The sequence below is a fragment of the Toxotes jaculatrix genome, chromosome 5 (genome assembly GCF_017976425.1).
Source record: "Toxotes jaculatrix isolate fToxJac2 chromosome 5, fToxJac2.pri, whole genome shotgun sequence".
Taxonomy (NCBI): Eukaryota; Metazoa; Chordata; class Actinopteri; family Toxotidae; genus Toxotes; species Toxotes jaculatrix.
This window is the reverse complement of record NC_054398.1, coordinates 27,873,770-27,896,688: the sequence shown is the minus strand read 5'-3', so window position 1 is coordinate 27,896,688 and position 22,919 is coordinate 27,873,770. Positions and strand designations below refer to the sequence as shown.

The following is a 22,919-nucleotide window of genomic DNA, read 5'->3' as shown; positions in this document are numbered from 1 at the left end:
CCATGATTAAAAAACAAAAATCAAATCTACATATCACAGTTCCTTCAGTCTGAGCCCAGTTTGCTTTCGCAATAAACAAAATCCTATTTTTAAAGGTTAAGACTTAAAATTTTAAATGTGTATGATCAGGAAAGGATGACTTTTTTTCTGTTGAGACAGTTCTGTCTGTTCTTACAGATGACGTTAGCTAACGGTTAGCTTACCGTCTTGAGACAACTCTTTCTGTTGTTACAGATGACGTTGGCTAACCGTTAGCTTACCATCTTGAGACAGCACTTTCTGTTGTTACAGATAGCGTTAGCTAACCGTTAGTTTCAAGTTTAAATGCTTTCAGTTGATTTACAAGTTCTCATTTTCTTTTAGCATAACGCTAACGTCGCCTACATTTCTTTGTCGCTTATGTTTCTGCTCAGATAATCGAGCAACAGACCAAACTCCCAAAACATCCATGTCTAACAGAACACAGGCTCTGTGATTTAAAGTTAAGATGTAACTTTGTAGATGAACTCGTGAACTAAAACAGGAAAGTGTTTACAAATTCAACAGGATTCTGAACAATTAACATGAAGCTTTTGTATTTAATGTGAGCGACAAGACAAGGAAAGTAGGTCACATTTTGGTTTGAACACTTTAGAAAAGGTGACATGATGCTGTTTAGTACAGACTGTAGACTGAATTATATTTCCGCAATAGGAGTTGCATCTGCTAGCAGGTTCACTGGCCTTTTGATTTGTTTGATCCATTACTGACCGTTAGCTTGTCAGACTAATGCAAGGCTTTGTCACTTTCAACACATCACATGCATAGAAGTAGACAGCTGCCTCAGTCAGAGAGTGAAAGAATGAAATTTCTTAAAAAATTGCATTTGAAAACAACTAAACCTAAACTCAAACACCGCCTGAAGCTTCCTGCAATAGAAAAGAAATCACCAAATAATTTGTCCGGACCTGTCAGTGGTGGGTCAGGTTGCAGCACTTAGTGCAGGTTTGAGGAAGGTACATTGTAGATATGGTGACATTTGGATGCAGAAGTATAAATCAACCTTCAGAGAACACAAGCAGGTTTGATTCACTACTTATGTACTAACTAACAGCACATACAGTACAAATACATCACAGTACAGTATCAATACAGGCAAAAGCAGAAGACAGCTTAAATTCAGCTGAAGAGTTTTGTCCTAAAGTCAGATATCGAAAATCTACAGAACTCAAAAATAAAATAAAACTAACCAAACCAAACCCTGCCTCATCTCTCTCAGCTCACATTACAGATTTTCTATACTTGCAAAGAACAAATTTGTGCTTTGACTCATGTTTTAGATGAAAATACTTTAATTTAATTGATTTGTTGAAAATCAAAACCTGACGTTTCTGCTGCTTTTAATTGCCGAAATTAAAAACAGCTGAATACGTCAATAGGTGATACTAAGGCTTTGAAGCAAGTGTACAATGATAATGGAAGAATGTAAACCTAAAAATCCCACAGTTAAGTGTCAGCACTTTTAAAAACTTGTGAACCAGTTGAGGAGATTGAGGCCATTTATCACTTACTGTGCCACAAGCTTAAAAACCCACTGTTTATCAGTGTAACCTCCACAGCTATCCTGCCTCATTTGTTCCATAACTATAAAAGTAAAGGTGGATATGCAGCATTTTGGAACAAAACTCTTCAGTTACAAATACACAAGACCTGAATTCTGTCCTGAAAATCACTCTTAAGCCCAGCAATCAATGACAGATGGCATTTAACTGTCAAACATCTTCTTCCTATCAGACTTGTCTTCAATGTTCTTACGCCAGTCTCCAACATCGCGCAGCTGCTTGTCCTGTGAACACAGATGATATTTATTTTAGTTTATGTAATGACCCGTTAAAATGATAAAATACAGAAAAGAGTAAGGTAATAAAACCAAATTATCCTCATGCCCTACCGGCTGGTGTACCATGTAGTGCTGTTTAGTCGAATTTCTAACAACCAAACTTTAAGTTTAAACATGTGTAAAAGAACCAAGATGACAAACTAAACCACAGGGTGGTTGAGTCAGTGAGTATCTGTGCTCATATTGAGTTTGGGACTGAAGACCAGATGCAGCAGGTGGCAGATCCTCACCTCCTCTTTCACCTCCTTCTTGACCTGCTTCAGGTTGGCCCTTAGGTCCATGTTGACTGTATGTTTGGAGCCCAGCAGAGCTTTCAGCATGGCATCAGCGGACATGCGAACTTTCTTCAGCCGAGGTCTCTTGAACTTTCCCCTCAGATCCACAATCTTGATGTTGAGATCTCGGACCTTCAGGAGGATTCAAGGGACAAGGAATAATTACTGACTAATTGTGGGTCAAATTACACCTTTAACATTTTTTGGCTCGTGTTAATTTGTGTTCAAACAGGGTTGTATATAAGGCTGGTAAATGTCCCATCTCAGGAAAAACAAGTTTCCCTGTACAATGAAATTCTCCTTCTCATTTGTATCATTCATGATTTTACACAGAACAGAATTTTCAGATATGAAACATAATATGTGAGAAGAATTAAAAATATCTCTCAAACAATGTTCCTGAAGAAGAAAAAGATACTGTATAAGAACTAATTCACCTTCATGTTCCAACCAATTCATGTTTTAATGAAAATATTTTTGCTGAAATCAATACAGTGAATGAACCTGAAGAAGTGTCTCACCTCACTGAGAACCATGTTCAGCTTGAACTCTATGCAGTATCTCTCCTCTTCACTGATGTCAATCTGCTCATGAAGTTTCTTGCAAAGTTCCTTAAGAGAAATCAAGAATTGTTTAATAGTATAACAGTGTTAGAATATAAGTGTTTTGTATAAACTGGATTTAAGAGATGTAGGAACATATTACATGTTTCTTTATTGGCAGAGGTGAATTTATAGTAAAGCCTGACCCAAGCACACAGTAATAATCCGGACTGACCCAGGACAGTCTGTCCTTACCATGAGCTCGTCCCTGGAGTACGGCAGCTCCAGAGGAGGACACTTGTCTGCCAGGAACTTCTCCCTCTCCTCAGCCTTCACTGATGCTTCAGCCTCCAACAAATTATTCGCCACCACCAGCATACAGCTCTGCGGATCACATCATCCACAACTGTAAGGATTTTCAGCTAAAATTTTAAAATAAGCAACAGAAATACTGCAGCATCTCTACTATTTCTTCACCTCTTACCTTCAGAGTATGCTTACGCCTCGCAGACAATCTTTTCCTGCAGACACACAAAAACATTCATCAGGCCGGAGGAAACTAAAGGAGATTTGTCCAGTTTTTACTGCATAAAAATCCATTTACAGAGGCCAAGGCTGCAAAAATGTTAAATGGCAAATGTTTCAGAAATTCCTATATTTACTTACTCAGTGGCCATGTTAGCTGCAGGATCCTGATGTTATCTGGCAGAAAGACAAGAAAAGTCATCAATCAAAATGTTGTTTTTACCTTTCGATGTGTGACAGAACATGGAGTGAACTGTCTGGAGCGGTTTAGACATTTGTCCACCATCTCACACAACATATACATATTACCAACTCTGAGAGACATACAAAAACAGCAACATGATCCCATGTATGTTTCAGTGATGCTCATGATCTTCACATGGCCGCACTAATCAGAGTGGTTCTCCCACACAGCTCTGGGATCAGCTGCTTGTGTTTCTGTGACAATGGTCATGGTTACTGGTCAGTGTGCAGGTATTTGTTGTCAGACTGTGTGCACCAATCAGGACTGAGAGTTTTTACTTCTGTTTAATGTAGTAACTAGAAGTAACAGTAACTAGAAGTTAAACACAAAAGTGGAATTGGCTGGGTGTGTCGCATAAGGTCAATAACACAAGTGCATTTCTCTTCTTCTGTGTAGTCTCAATAAGCACCCGTTCATATCAAACAAATATCCTACATTTTATTTGTGTAGAACAATTGTTCTCTATCTCTATTGAAACTAAATGAAAACAACAACCATTTTCCTGTATATGGCCGTCTCCTCTGGCCACACCTCTATGATGATCTTACTTTTTTTGCCACTCCAGGGGAAAAGATCTAAGTTACAGTATCTCTAATGAGGCTTTTTTTAATGAGATGAAACAGAAGACGTTTACTCTCAATCTGAATTTCAGCTGTGATTTGAACCCTTGCATAGATTTTAAGACAGTGAGAGTAATAAAGTGGGTTTCTGACGTCATCTGTACAGTATAAACGTTCCACCACTCTTGACTTGAAGCTCACATTCCATCCCTGTATTCACAAATAGCTTCCACTGATAAACACAAATCAACAAATGAATAGTTAAAATCCACATCTGTACTTTCCACTGTGCTGCTTCACCTTCAAGGGCACAGCTCCTCCATCTATTTCTTTCCTTCTCCAGAGACCCACCTCTCTCACATTTCAAGTTTGGATCATGTTAATTCTATCTTAAGACATCATGTCAATTCCAGGAAATTTCATGGAACGGATCTTTGTAACCCAGACCGTGTTAATGCCTTAAAGGACCATGCTGCTATTTTTAGGCTCACTCTGGCAGAGTGGCTCAGGGGACAGAGGTCCAACACTATGGTCCATACTCAAATATCTCAACAACTATTGGATGGATTGACATGATATTTGGTTCAGACATTTACAGGACGACTCATTATAACTTTAATCCTTTGACTGGTCTTTTAGCGCCACCTAGAGACCAAAATTTACACCTGTCCAACTTCTGACAGGACATGATATCTCTTAAACTGAGATCTGAATTCATTCCTTTCAGCCTAAGCTGAACTTGGAGACTAATGCTAACATACTAACACTACCATGCAAACATTGGAGTGTTAGCATTAGCATAACATGCTGGCTGTATTCCTGTCACCCTTAGCTATACTCTGAGTCTAATGGTAACGTAATGTGCTCACAATAGTAAGTTAAATGCTTAATAGAGGTATAGCAAGTTAAAATGTGAATGATAACATGGTAACACTATCTATGTTGGCATACTAAATTTAGCCTTTCAGTAATGCCAACAAGCTAATGCACTACATTAGCATGAGCACATTAAAATGCTAATTGTTGCACACTAATTGGTAGTATTTCTGCAGTGCTGTTAGAGCATCAATCTTATTTTCTCATGTATAATAAGAATTACAGGCTCATCTGCTTAAACATAGATCAGTTTTAGTCTTGTTGCACTTGTACTTCATCAGCTGTTAATAATTTTGTTTGACATTAATGCTAACCATTCTCCATACCTTACTAGACATAATGGAAACACTGGCTGTCTGCAAGGCGGAAAAATAAATTCAAAGTCCTCAAACACACTACAAGATGATTTGAAAATACTCGGTGATGTAAAGCATACATGATACTTGAAAAATAGGATTTACACTTACTAACATCCACAGTGTCACATTCTGCACACAGTTTTGTGTGGAATGGCCAGATCAACCTGTTTATGGGGCCCCAGGGCAAAGATTTACTGTTTGGCCCCTTTTGCTTACAAGTTCCCATCAAGTACAGTGCGCACAGAACAGAAGGCAGCTTCATTATATTTTGTGCAGAGACCCAGAAACCAACCAGTGCTCCTGTACTGTGGTGCCCAGACGATGAAGCCACATGACTCAGACGATCTCTTGACTTTTCCACAAGCAAGACCATGAGGTTGACATTTGTAGTTTCAAGTCAAATGTCTAAGCATCTCACTTTCCATCTAACACCATCACCATCATCATCTGCTAAAACGATGATTTGCCAATCATTGGTCTCAAAACGTAGTCAAATAAAACCAAAACCATCTGTATGGATAGATACTAGTCAACTGTGTAAACCAGCCCTTTAAGTACCAGCTTTGAGGCCACCATTCGGAGGCCAGATAGTCACTGCCTGACCTGCTTGTCATGTTTAGGAGCTGTGACGGAGCCATGGATTAAGACTCTATTCCTGGAGTCACAGCTGTTCCTAACGTCTTCATTATGGAGAAAAAAAAATATGACAGCAGGCTCGTCTTAAAAGAAAAGACGTGTGACAACCACTGCAGGCATCCTAAAACAAATAGCACCCCCAGGAACAAATGGCCGTCATCTGTAAACCAGTAACAGGCAGGGGGGTATCTCCAGGGATAACAGTGTATTTTAGGACACTTGAAACTCGGAGGACATAACAACATGTTGCTCTGGAGATGGAATAATATCTGCAGAGTTAAATTTGGGCCCTGATTTTTGTCTTAAGTAAGTGTGAGTGGGTGTTATGAGTAGGATTGTCTCTGGAGGGAGGAAGGTAGAAGGGTTTGCAGTAACCCAACACCGCAGAACATCCCTCGGACAGCCAAGACATTAGAGCATACCGCTAAAATAACTTGCCACTGGGCTGACCTCAGATGCACATACAGCTCATCTGCTTGACACTGAGAAAAACACAAACAAGAAGATACAATAGCAGTTAAAAAGTCGCATTTGAAAGAGAAATAAGATCCCTTAAAAGAAAACTCGTTCAGGTCTGTAAAAGTACAGAAACCAAAATCATGCCTATCATAGGAGCTCTATTTTTAAAGATGAAATAAAGTTTCACTGTTGCTTAAACATTAAAAAAAAAAAAAACGCTAGAAAAGAGGCCAAATATGATGACCAGGGTTTAAACTGAGGACAGAGGCCGAGGTTTAGACCAGGATCTCTTCTTAAGACTGAAAACTCTGTCGCCAATTCTCTGAAACCACAAAAACAAATTATTATAAATATCATTCATTTCCATTAAATCTAAACCTCAAAGAAAAAGTTGCTGTTCAGGAACAAAATCTGTCGTAAAAGCTACAGAATTTTGTTTTGTAAAAGGCAAAATAAAATCTTTACTGTTGCCCAAATACTCACTAAACACTTGTGAGGAAAACAGGCTAAATCTGGTGAGTGGGGATTAAAGTCAAGTGTAAAGTGAAGACAGAGGCCGGGGTTGGCAGCCGCTACAGATTAGTCCAGGTTTTCCTCCGAACCCCTCGGTGCTGACAGGAGGATAAACACTGACGGATCGATTTTCAAGTTCATGCCTTGTAGTGGTGTTTCCTTTCAGTGCACTACATCACCAGACCGTACATCACCAGTTTTCTGCTGCAGCAGATCGAGCACATGTCCGAGACAAAAACTACCACTGAAATCCAGAAAAACCTCTCACAACACAATAAGAGTTTTAATAATAAAACAAGCAGAAAAAAAACAATAACTTTCTATGTTGCTAAACTTCTGCTTATCCAACCCCAAAAGTACATTAAAAGTAATTTAGTACCAATTGAACATCAAATACTAAATGTGTAACTTGCTAAAAAATTCTATGATTGACACTTCATTCCTATCAAAGCAATGCTGAACAACAACAAACACGAACCTTTGGCATTTTACCGTCACTACACACAAATTAAATTCACACACTGGTTTAACAGTTGGTTAAATACCACAACCAGCCAGTCGAACTCTGCGCAGTCTCAGGACCATGTCAGTAATCATCAAATATTCAGCAAAGGTCAGAGACCAAAGATTTCAACTTTAACCTAAACCTTTTTCTACAACCTTCAGCTGACAAACTTTCATTTGAGGAAACCACACATCATTTTCTAACAAACGTACCGACAAGATAAAGTATTTACAACCGCTGTCATGCAGAAGAGTGAGCATGCAAACAACAAAAAACATCACATGCTTTAGACTTCGCCTCCTGAACTCACTGAACACTGTCAGACTGCAGAGAAAGATGTTCTTGCTTTGACCGAGCGGAGCCGTCAGCGTGTTAGAGTCACAGAGACACAGACTGAGTCCCAGGCAGACCAAGTCTTAAGAAGGTATATATTGCAATCTCTGATAGCCCTCTAAATCCCCCACTTTCTCTTTATGGAAGTGGATTACTCGTCAAACCAATGAGCTGGCAAGGTCATGAAATACAGTACAGTGTCATCTGCCCCCTTCCTCGGCTCGCCCCATTATAAATAACCCGCCCTTTAAGATTGTTATCTGTATTATCTTGTGCCATCGAGCTTCTGATGGACAAAATGCAGGAAAGTGATTAAACCACAGGAGCAGTTTATAATCAACAGTGAACACATATATAGGCAGAAATCATTTAGAGATTAGATATTGACGTTTAAAACACTCACTGACATGCTGCTGGATGAAATCTGTGTCACTGTATCTGTGGAAAACAGCAAAAAGTCAAATTAAGTATATTAATGTGCCATTTCTTTTCATATCAACCATCGCAAATTAATCAATTAAACAACTGCACATCATTTTAATTCATAATATTCTCGCTCAGGTTTAGAGCTTTTCACAAACAGCTGGTGGATTATTTACAAATTCTGCATTAAATATGGAATCAATTGAATGATTTCATATCAGTCAGGTCCAGTTTTATTTCCATGTTTTCCATGCTGCATGGAGCTGGAGCTTTGGCAGTTGACATGTTAGCCCAAATAGCAGGCAGGATTGTTGTGGGGAGTCTGTGCAGCCAGACAAACAAATTTACAAATATAAAACGTTAGCTTATAACGATTTAAGTTGAAGCAAGTTATATAAACAATGTTTTGACTACAAAGCACATTGACTTTTTTTTAAAGACCTGCTGCCTGCGAGGTGAACTTTGTTAACAGTCATTCGATCGCTAGACTCAGATGTTGATTGGTTGTCTGATCTTTGTCTCTATGTTAAACTTACTGTCAATCACATCAGCTGCCTGACATTTAGATTCTGTTATAATGGAGCAACTCTTACTTTATGCCTGGATTAAAGATCCTACCTTTAATAAAAAGGCTGAAGGAAGTTGAACAGTGAACTGCTGCAGCTTCGTGGATCTGTATTAGAGTCAGATTAACACCTGAAATGTAAAAACAAAACTGTGAGACAAAACCAAAAACTCAAAAACATGATGTAATATCAAAGTTACATCTGGGAAATCTGATAAACGCCAAATGGCCAAAAACATAAATGGTGACACTAAACTTCAAGCTCCTACTTAGTGTTTATGAGCAGTATTTTAAGATTTAATAAATGGTGATTAATACACTATAATGTAGTTTTAAGCAGATATAAGGTCATTTTTAAGTGTTTATTAATGAACAGTATCTGTGAACAATTATAACCTCGCCTACAGACATATATGTTTTGTCATTACAACTGTAAGTTATATTTTATTGTCACAAATCATCTGTTTATACACCAGCCTTCACAGACGGAGTTACAGAGTCCCAAATACACTTAAAAACACTTATATCTGAGTACAACTACATTACAGTGTGTTATAATTTATTAATTATTTACCATTTATTAAATGTTTATCTACTGTCTACAAATCCTATAGAGTGGTAGTTAAAGGGGCAACACGTAACAATTTTAGCTTAAAACATTTACAATTTAACTAACTTCATCAGCACTGAAAAAAATAAGTTTTGATGGTATGTCAAAGACATAAGACATAACACATACACTGTGTTTCCGAGACATGTACTGAAGTTAGCATGCTAACCAGCTAGCCACAGTCCATCTCCTCTCGTAATGCTATGCTGTACCTGTGGAGGCCACAGTGAGCCACTGTAGCGTCCAGTCTGCCCTAAGTTCAACATGACAGGATGAAGAAGCAGTAAGTGAATGAGGCTGTAAACCTGAGCTTCTGTCGTCCTCTCTCCTCAGCTCTTTCCTCAGGCTCAGCTGCTGATGCTGAATTCCTACACACTGCCCCTTTAAAGTGTTTCCACATAAACACTGAAGACAAAAGGTTCAAATCAACCAAAACAATAAACTATAACTGAAAAGACTTCACTCACCTCAGATCCGGGGGATCTCAGGAGAAAGTCTGTAAACGATGACTGTAGCTCGCTGGGGACAAATGATTTGTGGGAAATTATTGGGGATCGTGTGTCTCGTCTCTCACCATAAAACTACAACTCCAACAAGGACGTGTTCCCCTAGGAGTTTTAAGCTTGAGTCAGTCAGTCTGACAACAAAGAAGCTTTGTATGTAATAAAACAGCAACGACCAAGAAACAAGACTCAGTCTGTCGTTTCATTACTGGATAAAGAGACACAAAACAACCACGAAGAGACACAAATCAAGCTCAGAGACACAAAACAACCACAATGGAACAAAACAAAATACAAAGAGACACAAAATGACCACAAACGACATGATCGCTCTCATAATCCATCCGTGGTTATTAGGGTTGTGATGACATGTAATTTTAAAAGTATATAATCAATTAATTATTATTTTTCATATATTTTTAAATATTTTATTTAATATTTTAATATTTAATATTCTATTTTTTAATATTCTCTCTTCTTCTAGACTCATGTATTTACATTCAGTTGCCACCGATATACCAAGCTAAAACTGAGCGAGTGTAATCAAACCGTCCTGAGCTAAATCCTCCCTTCATGAAGGTTGTAACGTTCAGCCTGAGGTGTAAATTTATCAGACCACAGCTGAAAGTTTCATTTTGTGGTTTCACCAATTTCAGATCACGACGTTGATGTTTCCAGGCCAAAGCTGATAAATTCAGCCAGTGACTGTCGTTTTTTTCCCGAGGGAAACCTACAGTCACCGTCTGATACCCAACGACAATGATCAAGAGAAAACAGCTCCTTCAGCAGGTGTTGCTTGTTTATTCGATCAAAGTTTCTACAGGTTGTATCGTGTTTCAGAAAAATGCATTTGTGCTATTTAAATGTTAAATGTTCGTCCAAACCATGTCATTGAAAAACCGAGACTATAAATAGGCCAGTTTTGATGAGACACTGATTTAAGCCTCGGCCTCAAACATCTTCTTTCTCCCGTCCATACCAGATTTGTCTTCAATGTTTTTACGCCAGTCACCGACGTCACGCAGTTCCTTATCCTGAAACACCAACATGACCAAAGAATCAGAGCTGCATCAGCTGGTTACTCTTTAAATCATCAAAAGGTTTAGAGAAAAATCTGAGTCAAATACTCAAGTACACAGTAACTGGTCTGGTTAGCTTTTAGAAAATGCTGTTGAAATCAGCAGCAGATTTAGACACAGACTGATGAGGCAACAGCCCAATCAATCTGTGTCTGTCATTAAAAGCTAATGATGAAGGTCGTTAGAGTCAGTTCAGTTTAGCTTGACCTCTTAAAGCTAAATTCCTGAAATCTTGTAAATCTATTATAGCCATATATTATTATTTATATTTTGAACTTCATCCTCAGGCCTCTATGTCTTTTAACTCTATGTCGATGGAGGAAGAAAACTGATTTATGAAACACATGTAGGTGAGTCCAGCAGCTCCTCACCTCCTCTTTCACCTCCTTCTTGACCTGCTTCAGGTTGGCCCTCAGGTCCAGGTTGACCGTATGTTTGGAGCCCAGCAGAGCTTTCAGCATGGCGTCAGCCGACATTCGTACTTTCCTCAGGACGGGCTTCTTGAATTTGCCCATCAAGTCCTGAACTTTGATCTTCAGGTCGTCGATCTGGGAGGAGAAGACAACACAGAGGTTACACGCTGGACGACCAGGGTGAAATTTTAGTTATGGGATCATTAAAATCTACATCTGCATCTAAATATTCTGTATTTTGAATCATTTTGTTCAACATGACAGACTCATTATCTTTGGAAACTCTGGAACCTCCACTACATTTTCAAATAAAGCTATGTAGGTTTGAACATCGTTTGATGAATGAACCACCGAAGCCTGTGCAGGATTTAAGAGGTTAAATCTACCTCCTTGTTGGACTTGTTGACTTTCATCTCCAGGTCATATCTCTCCTCATCGATCACGTCGATCTTGTGGTGGATCTCTCTGCACAGCTCCTGAACGCAAACATCAGCAACAGCTGTCACTCTGTGTTATATTCATCCTCAGCTCATGAATGTGCTGAGTGTGAGATCAGGTGTCCACGTATGTTTGTGATGTACCTGCAGCTCCTGCATGCTCCTGGGCATGGACGGAGGGGGGCAGTTCTCAGCCATGTACCTCCTCCTCTCCACCTCTCGCTCCTTCTCCTCCTCCTCCAGTAAACCTTTGGCGATGGACAGCATCAAACTCTGCCAAAGAAACAGCCAGATAACATCAGCTATCACAGCACATCAAACACCAGACTCTTTGACTCTGTTCACTGCTTCACTTGCCACTTTGGAAAATGTTGTGAAGACGTATTTGAATAGATTTTAGCCTTGATGTGAACACTGATCAACTGTGCTTTATAAAACCCTGGAAAACAAACGGAGGGAGTGTTTTACCTTCAGATGATGCTTGCGACTCGACGACATCTTTTTCCTGAGGAGAAAACAACAATTTGTTTTTTTTCCTCCAGTTGGAACAACAGTTCTTTAAATGTTCCACGAGTTTCACATTTTGACATTTTGCAGCTGAAAAATCGAATGAACCTGAACAGATAAATGAAACCAGGATTACTTACTCTGACATGTTGGCGTTTGTTTGGCCTCACACCTGGTAGAAAAAAAAATATCATTTTCCATTTCGAACTAATGAAAGGTCAAGACACAGATGAAGGCACAGGCAGATGAGCAGCTGCCAGTTTTTCCTGAGTGGTTATTTATTAGGAAAAGTCATTAACTGTGCGGTTTTCAGCAAGAGCAGAGGAAACGAGGAAACGAGGTGAAGGTGGGGTCAGGACGAGGAGGAACAGGGCTGGAATTCTTCTGTTTGGTCTTTCTGAAATAATAACTCCACTTAGAAGAAACATGATACTGACTCGAGGATCAGCGGTCAGCTGCGAGGAAAAACCTCTTGCCTAAATTAGGCCAAGAATCTGGGGTCGACACGTCCCCGGCGGGCATCCCTGACATGGGGGGGTCTGTCTTCAGGAAGATTAGCAGGAAACACCTGATATCTACTCTGTTAGGACAAACATCTTGGACGTGACCGAGACATCAGCTATCTTCTCTTAAAATAGAGACGGTGCAGAACAATCCAGATCAACAATCACTGTAGCCAAACAGAAAACAGAGACCTTAAGACTCTGCAGTTTTACCGAGAGGTCTAAAAGACACCACTTCAGCTTGTTTTTATACACTGCACTGTGTAAATCCAGACTTTTAACAGCATAATGCACAAAGAGAGGGTCAGAAATGGATCAGGCTGATACCGACCCATCAAAAATCTGCACTGATCCTGATTCTGCATGTTTCAATGTGCTGATGTTAAGTCTGATCCAGTATTTCTCTTTCAACTTTGTGTGAATCTAGATTTCTAACAACAGCCAAAAGAAATGAATCAGGCTTTAAATCCTCAACACTAAACCTCAGAAATTACACAAACTGCACTGATCATGATCCTGATTCTGCCAATCGATTCGTTTTTTTTTGTTTTGTTTTGTTTTGTTTTGTTTTGTTTTGTTTTGTTTTGTTTTGTTTTGTTTTTTTTTTGCTCCTGCTCCTTTGATACTGAGCATCTGTCAATAACAGAGACAGATGCCTATTTTACAATATATCAAAATATACAGACACTTCATGAATAAATAAGAGCACCAATGTTCACAGAAAGGTTTTCTTCATATTTCCATCTGATATGAACACAAATGCAAATCAATGGATCAAACATGAGGCCAGAGATCAATTAAGAGTCCATTTACACCAACACACCTCATCACACCTGCAGCACTGACCTATGTTCATCCCACGATCTAAAAAACTCATCATCATCACCTTCATCATCCTACATCAGCAGCTTCTAACGAGCTGAATCATTTTATCAACCGATCAACTTTAAACATCCAAAACAACATAATTGTTTTAAGAAGAAAACCATAAAGATAAGGATCAGATCAGCGGCAGCAGAGAAAAGAAAAAGATTTCTCACCTTTCAACTGAAGATGGAAACAGAACAGCGCGACAGGTTTGGGCAGCAGCTCAGTCTCGGCATTTTAAGTTGGTATATATTGGATTCCCCAAAGGCAAAGAAAACCCCATCTCTCTCTGTATGGAAGTCGATTTTCTCTCAGACCAATGGGCTCATCAGTACCTGAAATATTATATCTGACCCCCCCCCCCCCCCCCCCCCACCCACCCTGAAATCTCCTCCTTATCTGAACATTATAAATAACCCCCGGCTTTCTACATTGTTTTTTACTGATTGCACTACCCACCAACCCCAACCCCCACCCCCATCCCCAAAAGGAAAGCACTCATATAGAGCCTGGAAGTGAAAATAAGGAGAACTAGATTGGAGAAAAGAGGCAAAAGAGGCAAATCAACAAGATATTACAGAACAGAGTATCATTGTATCTGAACACAGCTCTGTTGGCTGTGTAAACCAAAGCTGGCTCTTTTCACAGTGAAGGAAACCAGGGAACAGCAGCGATGAAAGCTGAGGGGGCAGCAGGTGGGACGGTCATTTAAGACACACTAATGGACTAATATTAAGAAGCTGTTAACAGCTTCTCTGAGGAGAGAGAGAAATGACAGAGGGAAACTTTCTGAGGATCTAAGATCACTCAGGAGGAGTGGAAAAAAGATGCTAAAGAGCAGTTTACTTATTATTTAGCTGAATAAATTTAACAAACTGAGGGTAAATGGTCTGGACTGTGAGGAAAATATAATGTTTTCTATCATTGTTTGTTTTAAATCTTAATTAATGTGAAGACGTCAACTTTTTTTTTTCTGTTTTGGCCTGTGTGAAGTTTTCAGGCGCTTGTCTCTGCTCAGCCATGCTCCTCTCTCTTCACACTCTTTCTTTCTGCCACACCTGAGGTCGACAGGCATCACACCTGGGACACGTGACACTGACGTAACTGGGTTGTGCTGATCCGAGGAGTGAAAGTGGCAAACTTAGCTTTTCTGGGGAATTACACAGGACTAAATAAATAGGAATAAATACACTTCTCTATGACGAATGTATTCCTGACAGATGGAAAAGCAGACAAGCATTTGCTCTGGCGCGGTGGTCTCGGAGAGGGAGGGGGGAGTCAAACGCATGGGGAGGTTTGGTCATGGCGGCTGGTGACAGATGATCTGCAGCATGTGAAGTAGGGGTGGGCGATATAGCAAAACTATCATATCATGATTTTTTAATGGTAAAATCAATTCATTTTTACAGTGAAGTTAATTGCTGCTCAATTACTTTGAGCAGTCTTTTGAAACCGTAGTTTTCCACTGTTTTGATAGGAATCATATCTTTTGCTAGGTAAAAAGTAACTGCGTCAGTCACCTCTTTTCACCGTTTGCTACTTCTCTCATATGGCGTGCTTTTATCAAAGGCTTGCGTTATAGTTGGTTGTTTCTGTGTAATATCTTTAGCCGTTACCACTGGCTGATGTGTGGTTGGCCTCGCTGCTTGGCTCTCAGCTAATTGTTTCAAATTTTTGCACGAACCTTCTCTGTGCAAACTTTGCAAGTTTGTTTGTAAACAGTTGTTTGCGCTTTGTTGTTTGGAGAAAACCCAAACCAGTGCCAGACTCCAACCTTTCACTTTCGTTGTTGGCCATGGCTACCCACTACACCTTGACTAAAACAGTGAGGCTAGTAAAAAAAAAAAAAAAAAATCAGCACTGCTCGTACTTCGCCATGATTGGTTCCTAACATTCCTAATATTTTTAATAATTGTAATAATAATTTTAATAATGTAAATATTAGCTCAATAGCTTCCAGGTCATGTGACCTAATGACTCAAAATCAGTGCAGGATCATAGCACTACACTGGCTGGTTGAGATACACCTTTTTTTTATTCCATTTTAACATTCCTAATATTTTTAATAATTGTTTAATGTAAATATTAGTATTTTAGCTCAATAGCTTCCTGGTCATGTGACCTAATGACTCAAAATCAGTGCAGGATCATAGCACTACACTGGCTCTTTTGATTCCATTTTTACATACTTACACTACAGCCTCATTACAGTACAGTCCGTTGTGCACCGCTAATTATGAGGGGTCGGTCTAAGCCAAAAATGCCAGGGCCGTTTTTTTGTCCCAGTCCAGCCCTGGAGAGCCCCTTACTAAATGTGCTGATGAACCCTGGTATGGGACACAGCGTAGAGGTCGTAAATTAATGACTAATCCCCTCATATCGCGAACCTGGGGCCAAAGAGGTGTAGTTTCTCTGAGTTAAAAAAAAAAAAGACAAGACAAGAAAAGACAAGTACTCCACAACAGGTTTGATCATCAGTTAGGTTCCTATCTAATTACCAAAACTTTCAGCATCCTGATTGCACCATTGAGAACTAATATGAAAGCACAGTAGGCAGATTTTTTTTTTTTTTTTTTTTTTTTTTTTTTGGGGGGTGTGTGTGTGTGTTGGGGGGACGGGCTTGGGGGTGTTGCTGGGTGGTAGTTGTCAGTTGTCTGTTGTCAACTACCACCTAGGGGGTGGGGGGGGCTATGGTGTGGGCAGGGGGGTGTTGCTGGCTGGTAGTTGTCAGTTGTCTGTTGTCAACTACCACCTAGGGGGTGGGGGGGATGAGGTGGGGTGGGTGGAGGGGGGGGTTGCTGGGTGGTAGTTGTCAGTTGTCTGTTGTCAACTACCACCTAGGGGGTGGGGTGGTGTAGAGGGAGGGGTAGGGTGGAGGGTGTGGGGTTGAGGGAGGGGGGGGTTGGGGGGGGGCAGTTTTCAGTTCCATGCTGATGAACCCCACACAAAGGTTGGGGGTCTTATCCAGACTTTCTTCTTTGCTGTCTGGGCGATGTTCTCATCAGGCATGTCAACATCCATGGGCTGGGCATCAGGGACAGGGCAGGTCTTGAGCTTGGCTGTGGGCTTCTCATGCCTGGTATTCATTTGGCAGGAAAGCCTATTGTTCTCTGTCTTGTTGAGGGAGAGCTTGGTTGCAAACTGAGCTGTCACGTCCTCCAGCTCTCCCTGAAAAATCCTCTCCTGCTCCACAGCAGCTTTTTTGGCCTTCCTGATCTCATTGTCCATGTTTTGGCGAAGGTGGTTATTCTCAGCCCTCAGTTGTTGCGCTAAGTGCAGGCTCTGTGACTCCTTCTGTGCATGAAACTCAGTTTGTTTCTTAAGCTCATGCTGCAGATTGTCAGCGTGCTCCCTGGCTTTAAGCATGTCAGTTTTATAATTTTGGCTGAGCTCTTGGTAAGAATGTCTCAGACTCCCCAGTTCGTTTTGGAGAGCCTTGTTTTTCTCCTTCTCTGCCGCAAGCTCAGCCGCAAAATTGTCCTTGCTCATAGCTTGAGCCGGTCTTGTCCATCTGCGCTTTTGCTGCTTGTTTAGTTCTTTTCTTGCTTCTCTTGCCCTGTTCATATGGAGTTCTTTCAGGGCTTTCTGGTTATCCAGTTCTTTCCTGGTTTCATCCAACTCTTGCCAGAGTTGGATTCTCCATTGTTTCTCTCGTTGAAGGTTGGCCATTTCCCTTTCCAACATGTTATTGAGCTTCTTAATTTCCTCTTGAAGCGCAAAAATTTTATTCCTGACTCTGCCCTGTCTTGGGGTCCTCCTGTTGTTGGACGTGAAGGTAGAACTTGACATCTTTGTAGGTGGTAAGATCGTCTTGCTTTAAGTAGCAGATTGTCCTTTTGCCTGTCTTCTTGCTTGAAGTAGCAAGTTGTCCTTTTGCTTATCTTCTTGCTTGAAGTAACGGGCTGTCTTGATCTTGTCTGGTGTCTCTGTGTTATCCGCTCACAATTGCTCACTTCTTCACAGTTTTGTGTCACAAGAAAAGATAGCTGTCTGAAGAGCTGCAGCCTTATTTATATGTTATGTCATCACTGTATATGATGTCATCATATATAATGATGTCACTATATAGTGTGCTTTGATGTCCCCTAACATGATGTCGCTATAGTAACATCATGGATGATGATGATGTCACAGATGTCTGCTGTGTGACTTTGAGGTCTCTCTGTCAAACTTGGGCATACCTGAAAGGAGTTTGGAGGTCAAAGGTCAAAGGGCAAGGTCACTATGACCATATTTATGTTTTGCATGTTAATGTGATATTGTAAGAACCGTTTGAGGGATGGCTTTCAAACTTTGCACAAATGTCAACTGTGCCTCAAGGATGAACTGAGTAGATTTTGGAGGTCAGAGGCCAAAGGTCACATTCGCTGTGATCGTACATTTAATTTTATCCTGGCAAATGTGATATCTGAAGAATACTTTGAAGGATGTTCTTTAAAGTTTGCACAAATGTTCACTGTCACTCAAAGATGAACTGAGTAGATTTTGGAGGTAAGAGGTCAAAGGTCACAGTCGCTGTGACTACAGTTGCTGTGAATTAGAATATAGTATAAAGATACAGTTTAAAACATAGTTATTGGATTACATGTGATGGTGATTTACAGTATTTGAAAGTGAGATTATTAAAGAAAACACCACAGAAATGTGTGATGGTTTTGTGTTAAATTTCTTTGTGTTTTGTGTTCTGTGTATATGTGTCAAAACTGACTGCAAAACAAATCTACCTACGGGTACAAATAAAATAGCATCAACCTTAACGTGAACCTGATGTTGATGACACCTAAGATGGTCTTTGTTATTTCCCCCAATTTTAAAATGACATTGTTTTCCCCCTGTGTTTCACCAGTACCCCGGTGTGGCTCAGAGTATCAACAGTGATGTCAACAATCTGATGACGGTGCTGAATATGTTTCCAGGGCATCTGATAGATGTAATGAGAACAGAGCTAGCACTGGAGTGCGACTAAATTACAGAGGCCCAGTGTGCAAAGAAATTCAGGTCTTATGTAGCAGATGTCTAAGTGTAAATACATGTCACATTCACACGTGTTTTTCTTTCCATTTCATTGGTTAAGATAAGATAAGATAAAGATAAGATAAATCTTTATTGTCATTGCACAATCATACTTTGTACAAAAGTACAACGAAATTGAGGTACTGTCCCACATCAGTGCAAAAGAAGAAACAATCACAGTGCAGAATAAAAAAAGTAAAATAGAAAAAGTAGAATAAAATAATAAAATAAAATAAATATATCCAGGATAGAAATATACAGTATGTAAAATATATACAAAGACAAAGACATTGTTTATTGTTGATCGACTTCCTACCTGTTTTCAAGAACTATCTGTAATTCAGGCTTTACTCCATTCAAGAGACATGTTACACTCAAATTACATGAACAAAGATAGATTCATATCTACACATCTATAGTTATACAGACACGTCCTGACCACAGAGCTTGTCTCTGGGTTTCCCCTGGACCAGGCTGAGAGCCTCACGCAGGAGCTGAAGAACGAGGTACAGCAGGCACCTGGCAGATGGACGGGTTCATAGATGTTTAGCAGACTAATGGGGAGCAACTAGTTTCATTCTGATCGATAAATAGATTGGTAGATGGATGGGTCTCCGCTTCTGCTCCTACCTACGTTTGTCTCTCTATTAGGTGTAACCTACATGGAGTGAAGTTCACTGCCAAGACACACCCAAAACTTTAAGACAGAAAAATTCATATAAAATGGAAATTTGGTTTAGCAGTGAGTAACAATAAGATCTGTTTGTCTTTGTTTCTGCTGCAAATCTGTCAGATCTGTAGAAGATGTGACAAACTGGAATTTGTCAGCATTTGCACACGAAGGAGGTGTGACTTTTAACTCACTTATAGTATATGTAGTACACAGCATCTTCTGTATCAATGTAGCCATCCAGATTTACAGTCCTGAGTGAAGCTTTTGATCTAATTTCAGTTGCTGTTTATACCTTTTAGCTTCTTTTGGGAGGGGGGGGATTTGTGTGTGTACAATTGATTGAAACTGTTAGACACCCAGGACCTGCATGTTTTAATGAACTTCTGGTCAAGGCATGATTTTGTGTTTTGGAATGAGAGTCTGCAGTGCTCCTGCTAGAGATGTTTCTCCTTTCTGTCCTGTCGAGTTCTCTGATAATTTATGTCCATGTGGTTCAAATGTATTGCATGAATTCCAGTTCATTACTAACAAAACTGTTAGCATTGTGGCTCACAAATTTAATTCTGTCCTACCTAATTCAGATTCACTTCTGGGGAGACTGTAAAACTCACATAGAAATGAACCTACGTGGATCCATGTTGCTCTCTCTAAGAAGATAAGGCCCATATCAACTCTGGGCCTGTGCTCAGTCATGAATAATAATGAAAAGGGATGGAAGACCTTCATCCTGATATCGCACAAGCTCAGCTCATGGGCTCACCTTGCTTCCAAATCACCTTCTCGGATGCAAAACCCTCCGTCACCTGGCTGGTATGCGACTGTGAAAGTTCTCTCTACTCTGCTGTGTGAAAACAGTTATAATGGTCTGGTGTGAAGAAAATTGAAAAAAAAAAAAATTAAACAAAACAAAAAAAAAGAAAAAAAAACAAGGTGCCTGTAGTTTCCAGTGAAAGATTTTTAACTAGAAATCTCTACTTTATATTTCATATCAAGACTCTGAAAAGATGGTTTAAATTTTCTGATCATTCTTATCTAAAAGTTGTGATAAAGATATTCCACGAAAAGAGTAAATGTTTGAGCTACTCTCTTGAAATGCCCCTGTGTGGTTTTGTGTGTGTGTGTGGTCTTTAATATTTTCAGTCCATTTAAGAGGACTGCAGCTCTTCAGGGAAACATCAAATCGTGTGTCAGTGCCTTTTGAAAAAACATACATCTCAGTGTATATATAATGTATCATGGCTTGGTTAAGAGGTTGTGATATGAGTTCAGAACAGAAGATGAGAGAGAGTGTTTGTTTTCCTTATTTAATAATGTCTTGGCCAGCGATTTGAATAAACTGGCAGAGAGCCACAGACAAATACACACATATATACACTTAGATATCTGGGCAAATGAATCATGCCAGTGCTCATGCACAGGAAACCCAGTGGGTAAGAGTGAGTGCATGTAGATGGACACGTAGACACACTCTTCCTCAATGAGTCTTCGTCTCTATGAGGATGTGGTTTTAAAGTATTTAACTCACAGTTTGTAGTAGTTCACCTCAGTGTCCACCATGTGGTGCTGCTGTGTTTCGGACACTTTTACCATCAGGTCATGTTGAATCGAGCTCCAGCAGCTCCTCAGATATTGACATCAACCCAATAAAAGAACAAAACATAACCAGCTTTTAACTCTTTGAGTTATCTGAAAACATAACAAAAACACATCTTCCTCTTTTGACCTTTATGTAGGCCTATACAACAAACACAACATTTTTAACACCTTTATGTGCCAAACATATCCTGAGCAAACCTTCTTAGTTTTACTTTAGTGGCCGGCTTTGTCATCACGTCACCAAGCATTTGCTCAGTAGGACAATACTCTAGAAGTACCCTACCACTGTTTACAGTCTCCCTTATGAAGTGGTACTTGATGTCTATGTGTTTGCACCTTTGCCTATTTACAGGGTTTTTGGCAAGTGCTATGGTACCCTGGTTGTCCTCGTACACGTTTTGTTTGTGCATACTCATATTTGTCCATTCCCTTGAGTAGCTGTTCCAGATATATACATTCCTGTATAGCTGATGCTAAGGGACTGTATTCTGCTGCGCAGGTAGACAGTGCAACTGTTGCTTGTTTTCTTGTCTTCCATGAGATCAGAGAGCTTCCTTCACTTAGACTGACACAATAACATGAGATATTACGCCTGTCTGTTCTCTCTGATGCCCAGTCTGCATCACTGTAGACTCTCAAGCCTAGTTTACTTATGTCATTTCTTTTGAAGCATAAACCCTGTTCTGCTGTACCTTTAAGGTACCTGAACACATGTTTTACAGTGTTCCAGTGTTCTTCAGTTGGTATTCAAAGTGCTGAGAGAGTTTACTGACCACAAAACTTATGTCTGGCCTAGTGCATGTGGATAAATATAATAGACTTCCCACTGCCTCTCTATACTTTCTTGGGTTTGTCATTTTTCCAGCATGTTCTGTATAGTCCAGTTTCAGCTCACACGGGGTCTCTCGGGACCTGCAGCCTTCCATTTCAAATCTTTCCAGTATTTTGTTCACATATCTTTTCTGTGGCACAACAACTTGACCTTCTGTTTGCTCAGTCTATTCCCAGAAAGTGCTTCAGTCTTCCCAGATCTTCCATTTTGAACTTTTCAGTTAGCATTGCTTTGAGTTGGTTGGTTTCTTTCTTGCTCTCTGTGGGTTCCGCCTCATAGTATTCTCAGTGTCATCTCCAGGCTGAGGGACTTCAGTCTGTTTTGGGGCAATCTCAGAAACATCACTTTCATTACCATGACTCGATGCATTTTCCATTTCACGATACGATGTGTACCTCAATACAGTGCAGTACGCCACAATTCAATACGATATCAATACAGTAACGATATATGATGCCCTGTATTGCAATAAATCAGTGTCATTTCATTCTAGAAAAAGGTCACCTAATAAAAGGCAGGCTCATTTATCACTGAATTGCCAAACTGTTTTAAATAATTTTGACACTTAATACATTCCAGCTAAATTCATTTATTGAACATTCAGTGCATACTTCTCAAGTTCAATTGCTTCCAGGTCATGTGACCTAATGACTCGCAATCAGTGTATGATCATAGTACTACACTGGCTGGTTGAAATACGCCTCTTTTTATTACTTTTTAACATTTCTCTCATTTTGAATATTTTTTAATGTAAATATTAGCATTTTAGCTCAATTGCTTCCAGGTCGTGACCTAATGACTCAAAATCAGTGCAGGACCACAGTACTACACTGGCTGGTTGAGATACACCTCTTTTTATTACTTTTTAACACTCCTGATCATCAATTTTTGATATATACAATAAATTTTTTTCAGTAGCCTCTAGGTCAGGGGTGGGCAAACTGTTCCACAAAGGGCCGGTGTGGCTGCAGGTTTTTGTTCCAACCAAGCAGCAGCACACCAGACTTGACTCATTTAATCAACTGATCAAAGTCTTCAGACAGCTGATTGGTCAAACTGTGTGCTCTTCATTGGTTGGAACAAAAACCTGCAGCCACACCGGCCCTTTGTGGAACAGTTTGCCCACCCCTGCTCTAGGTCATGTGACATAATGATTCAAAACCAGTACTGGATCACACTGACACGTCTCTTC

General features: G+C 39.9%; 2 protein-coding genes across 2 annotated transcripts; both read right to left on the bottom strand.

Moving 5' to 3' along the window:
* Positions 1-558: 558 nt before the first annotated feature.
* LOC121182360 (troponin I, fast skeletal muscle-like) lies at positions 559-7,808 on the bottom strand. The gene is made up of 7 exons (XM_041038823.1): positions 7,684-7,808; positions 3,363-3,398; positions 3,181-3,217; positions 2,952-3,080; positions 2,676-2,765; positions 2,110-2,286; positions 559-1,825 (listed from the first exon to the last, which is right to left on the bottom strand). Exons 2-7 carry the CDS (start codon positions 3,371-3,373, stop codon positions 1,745-1,747), a joined length of 525 nt encoding a protein of 174 aa, XP_040894757.1. The 5' UTR covers positions 3,374-3,398; positions 7,684-7,808; the 3' UTR covers positions 559-1,744.
* A 2,780-nt stretch (positions 7,809-10,588) lies between these two features.
* LOC121182359 (troponin I, fast skeletal muscle-like) lies at positions 10,589-13,885 on the bottom strand. Its single transcript, XM_041038821.1, has 7 exons — positions 13,787-13,885; positions 12,384-12,415; positions 12,205-12,241; positions 11,881-12,009; positions 11,686-11,775; positions 11,258-11,434; positions 10,589-10,841 (listed from the first exon to the last, which is right to left on the bottom strand). The coding sequence occupies exons 2-7, from the start codon at positions 12,389-12,391 to the stop codon at positions 10,746-10,748; spliced, it is 537 nt and encodes a 178-aa protein (XP_040894755.1). The 5' UTR covers positions 12,392-12,415; positions 13,787-13,885; the 3' UTR covers positions 10,589-10,745.
* Between the last annotated feature and the right edge of the window lie 9,034 nt (positions 13,886-22,919).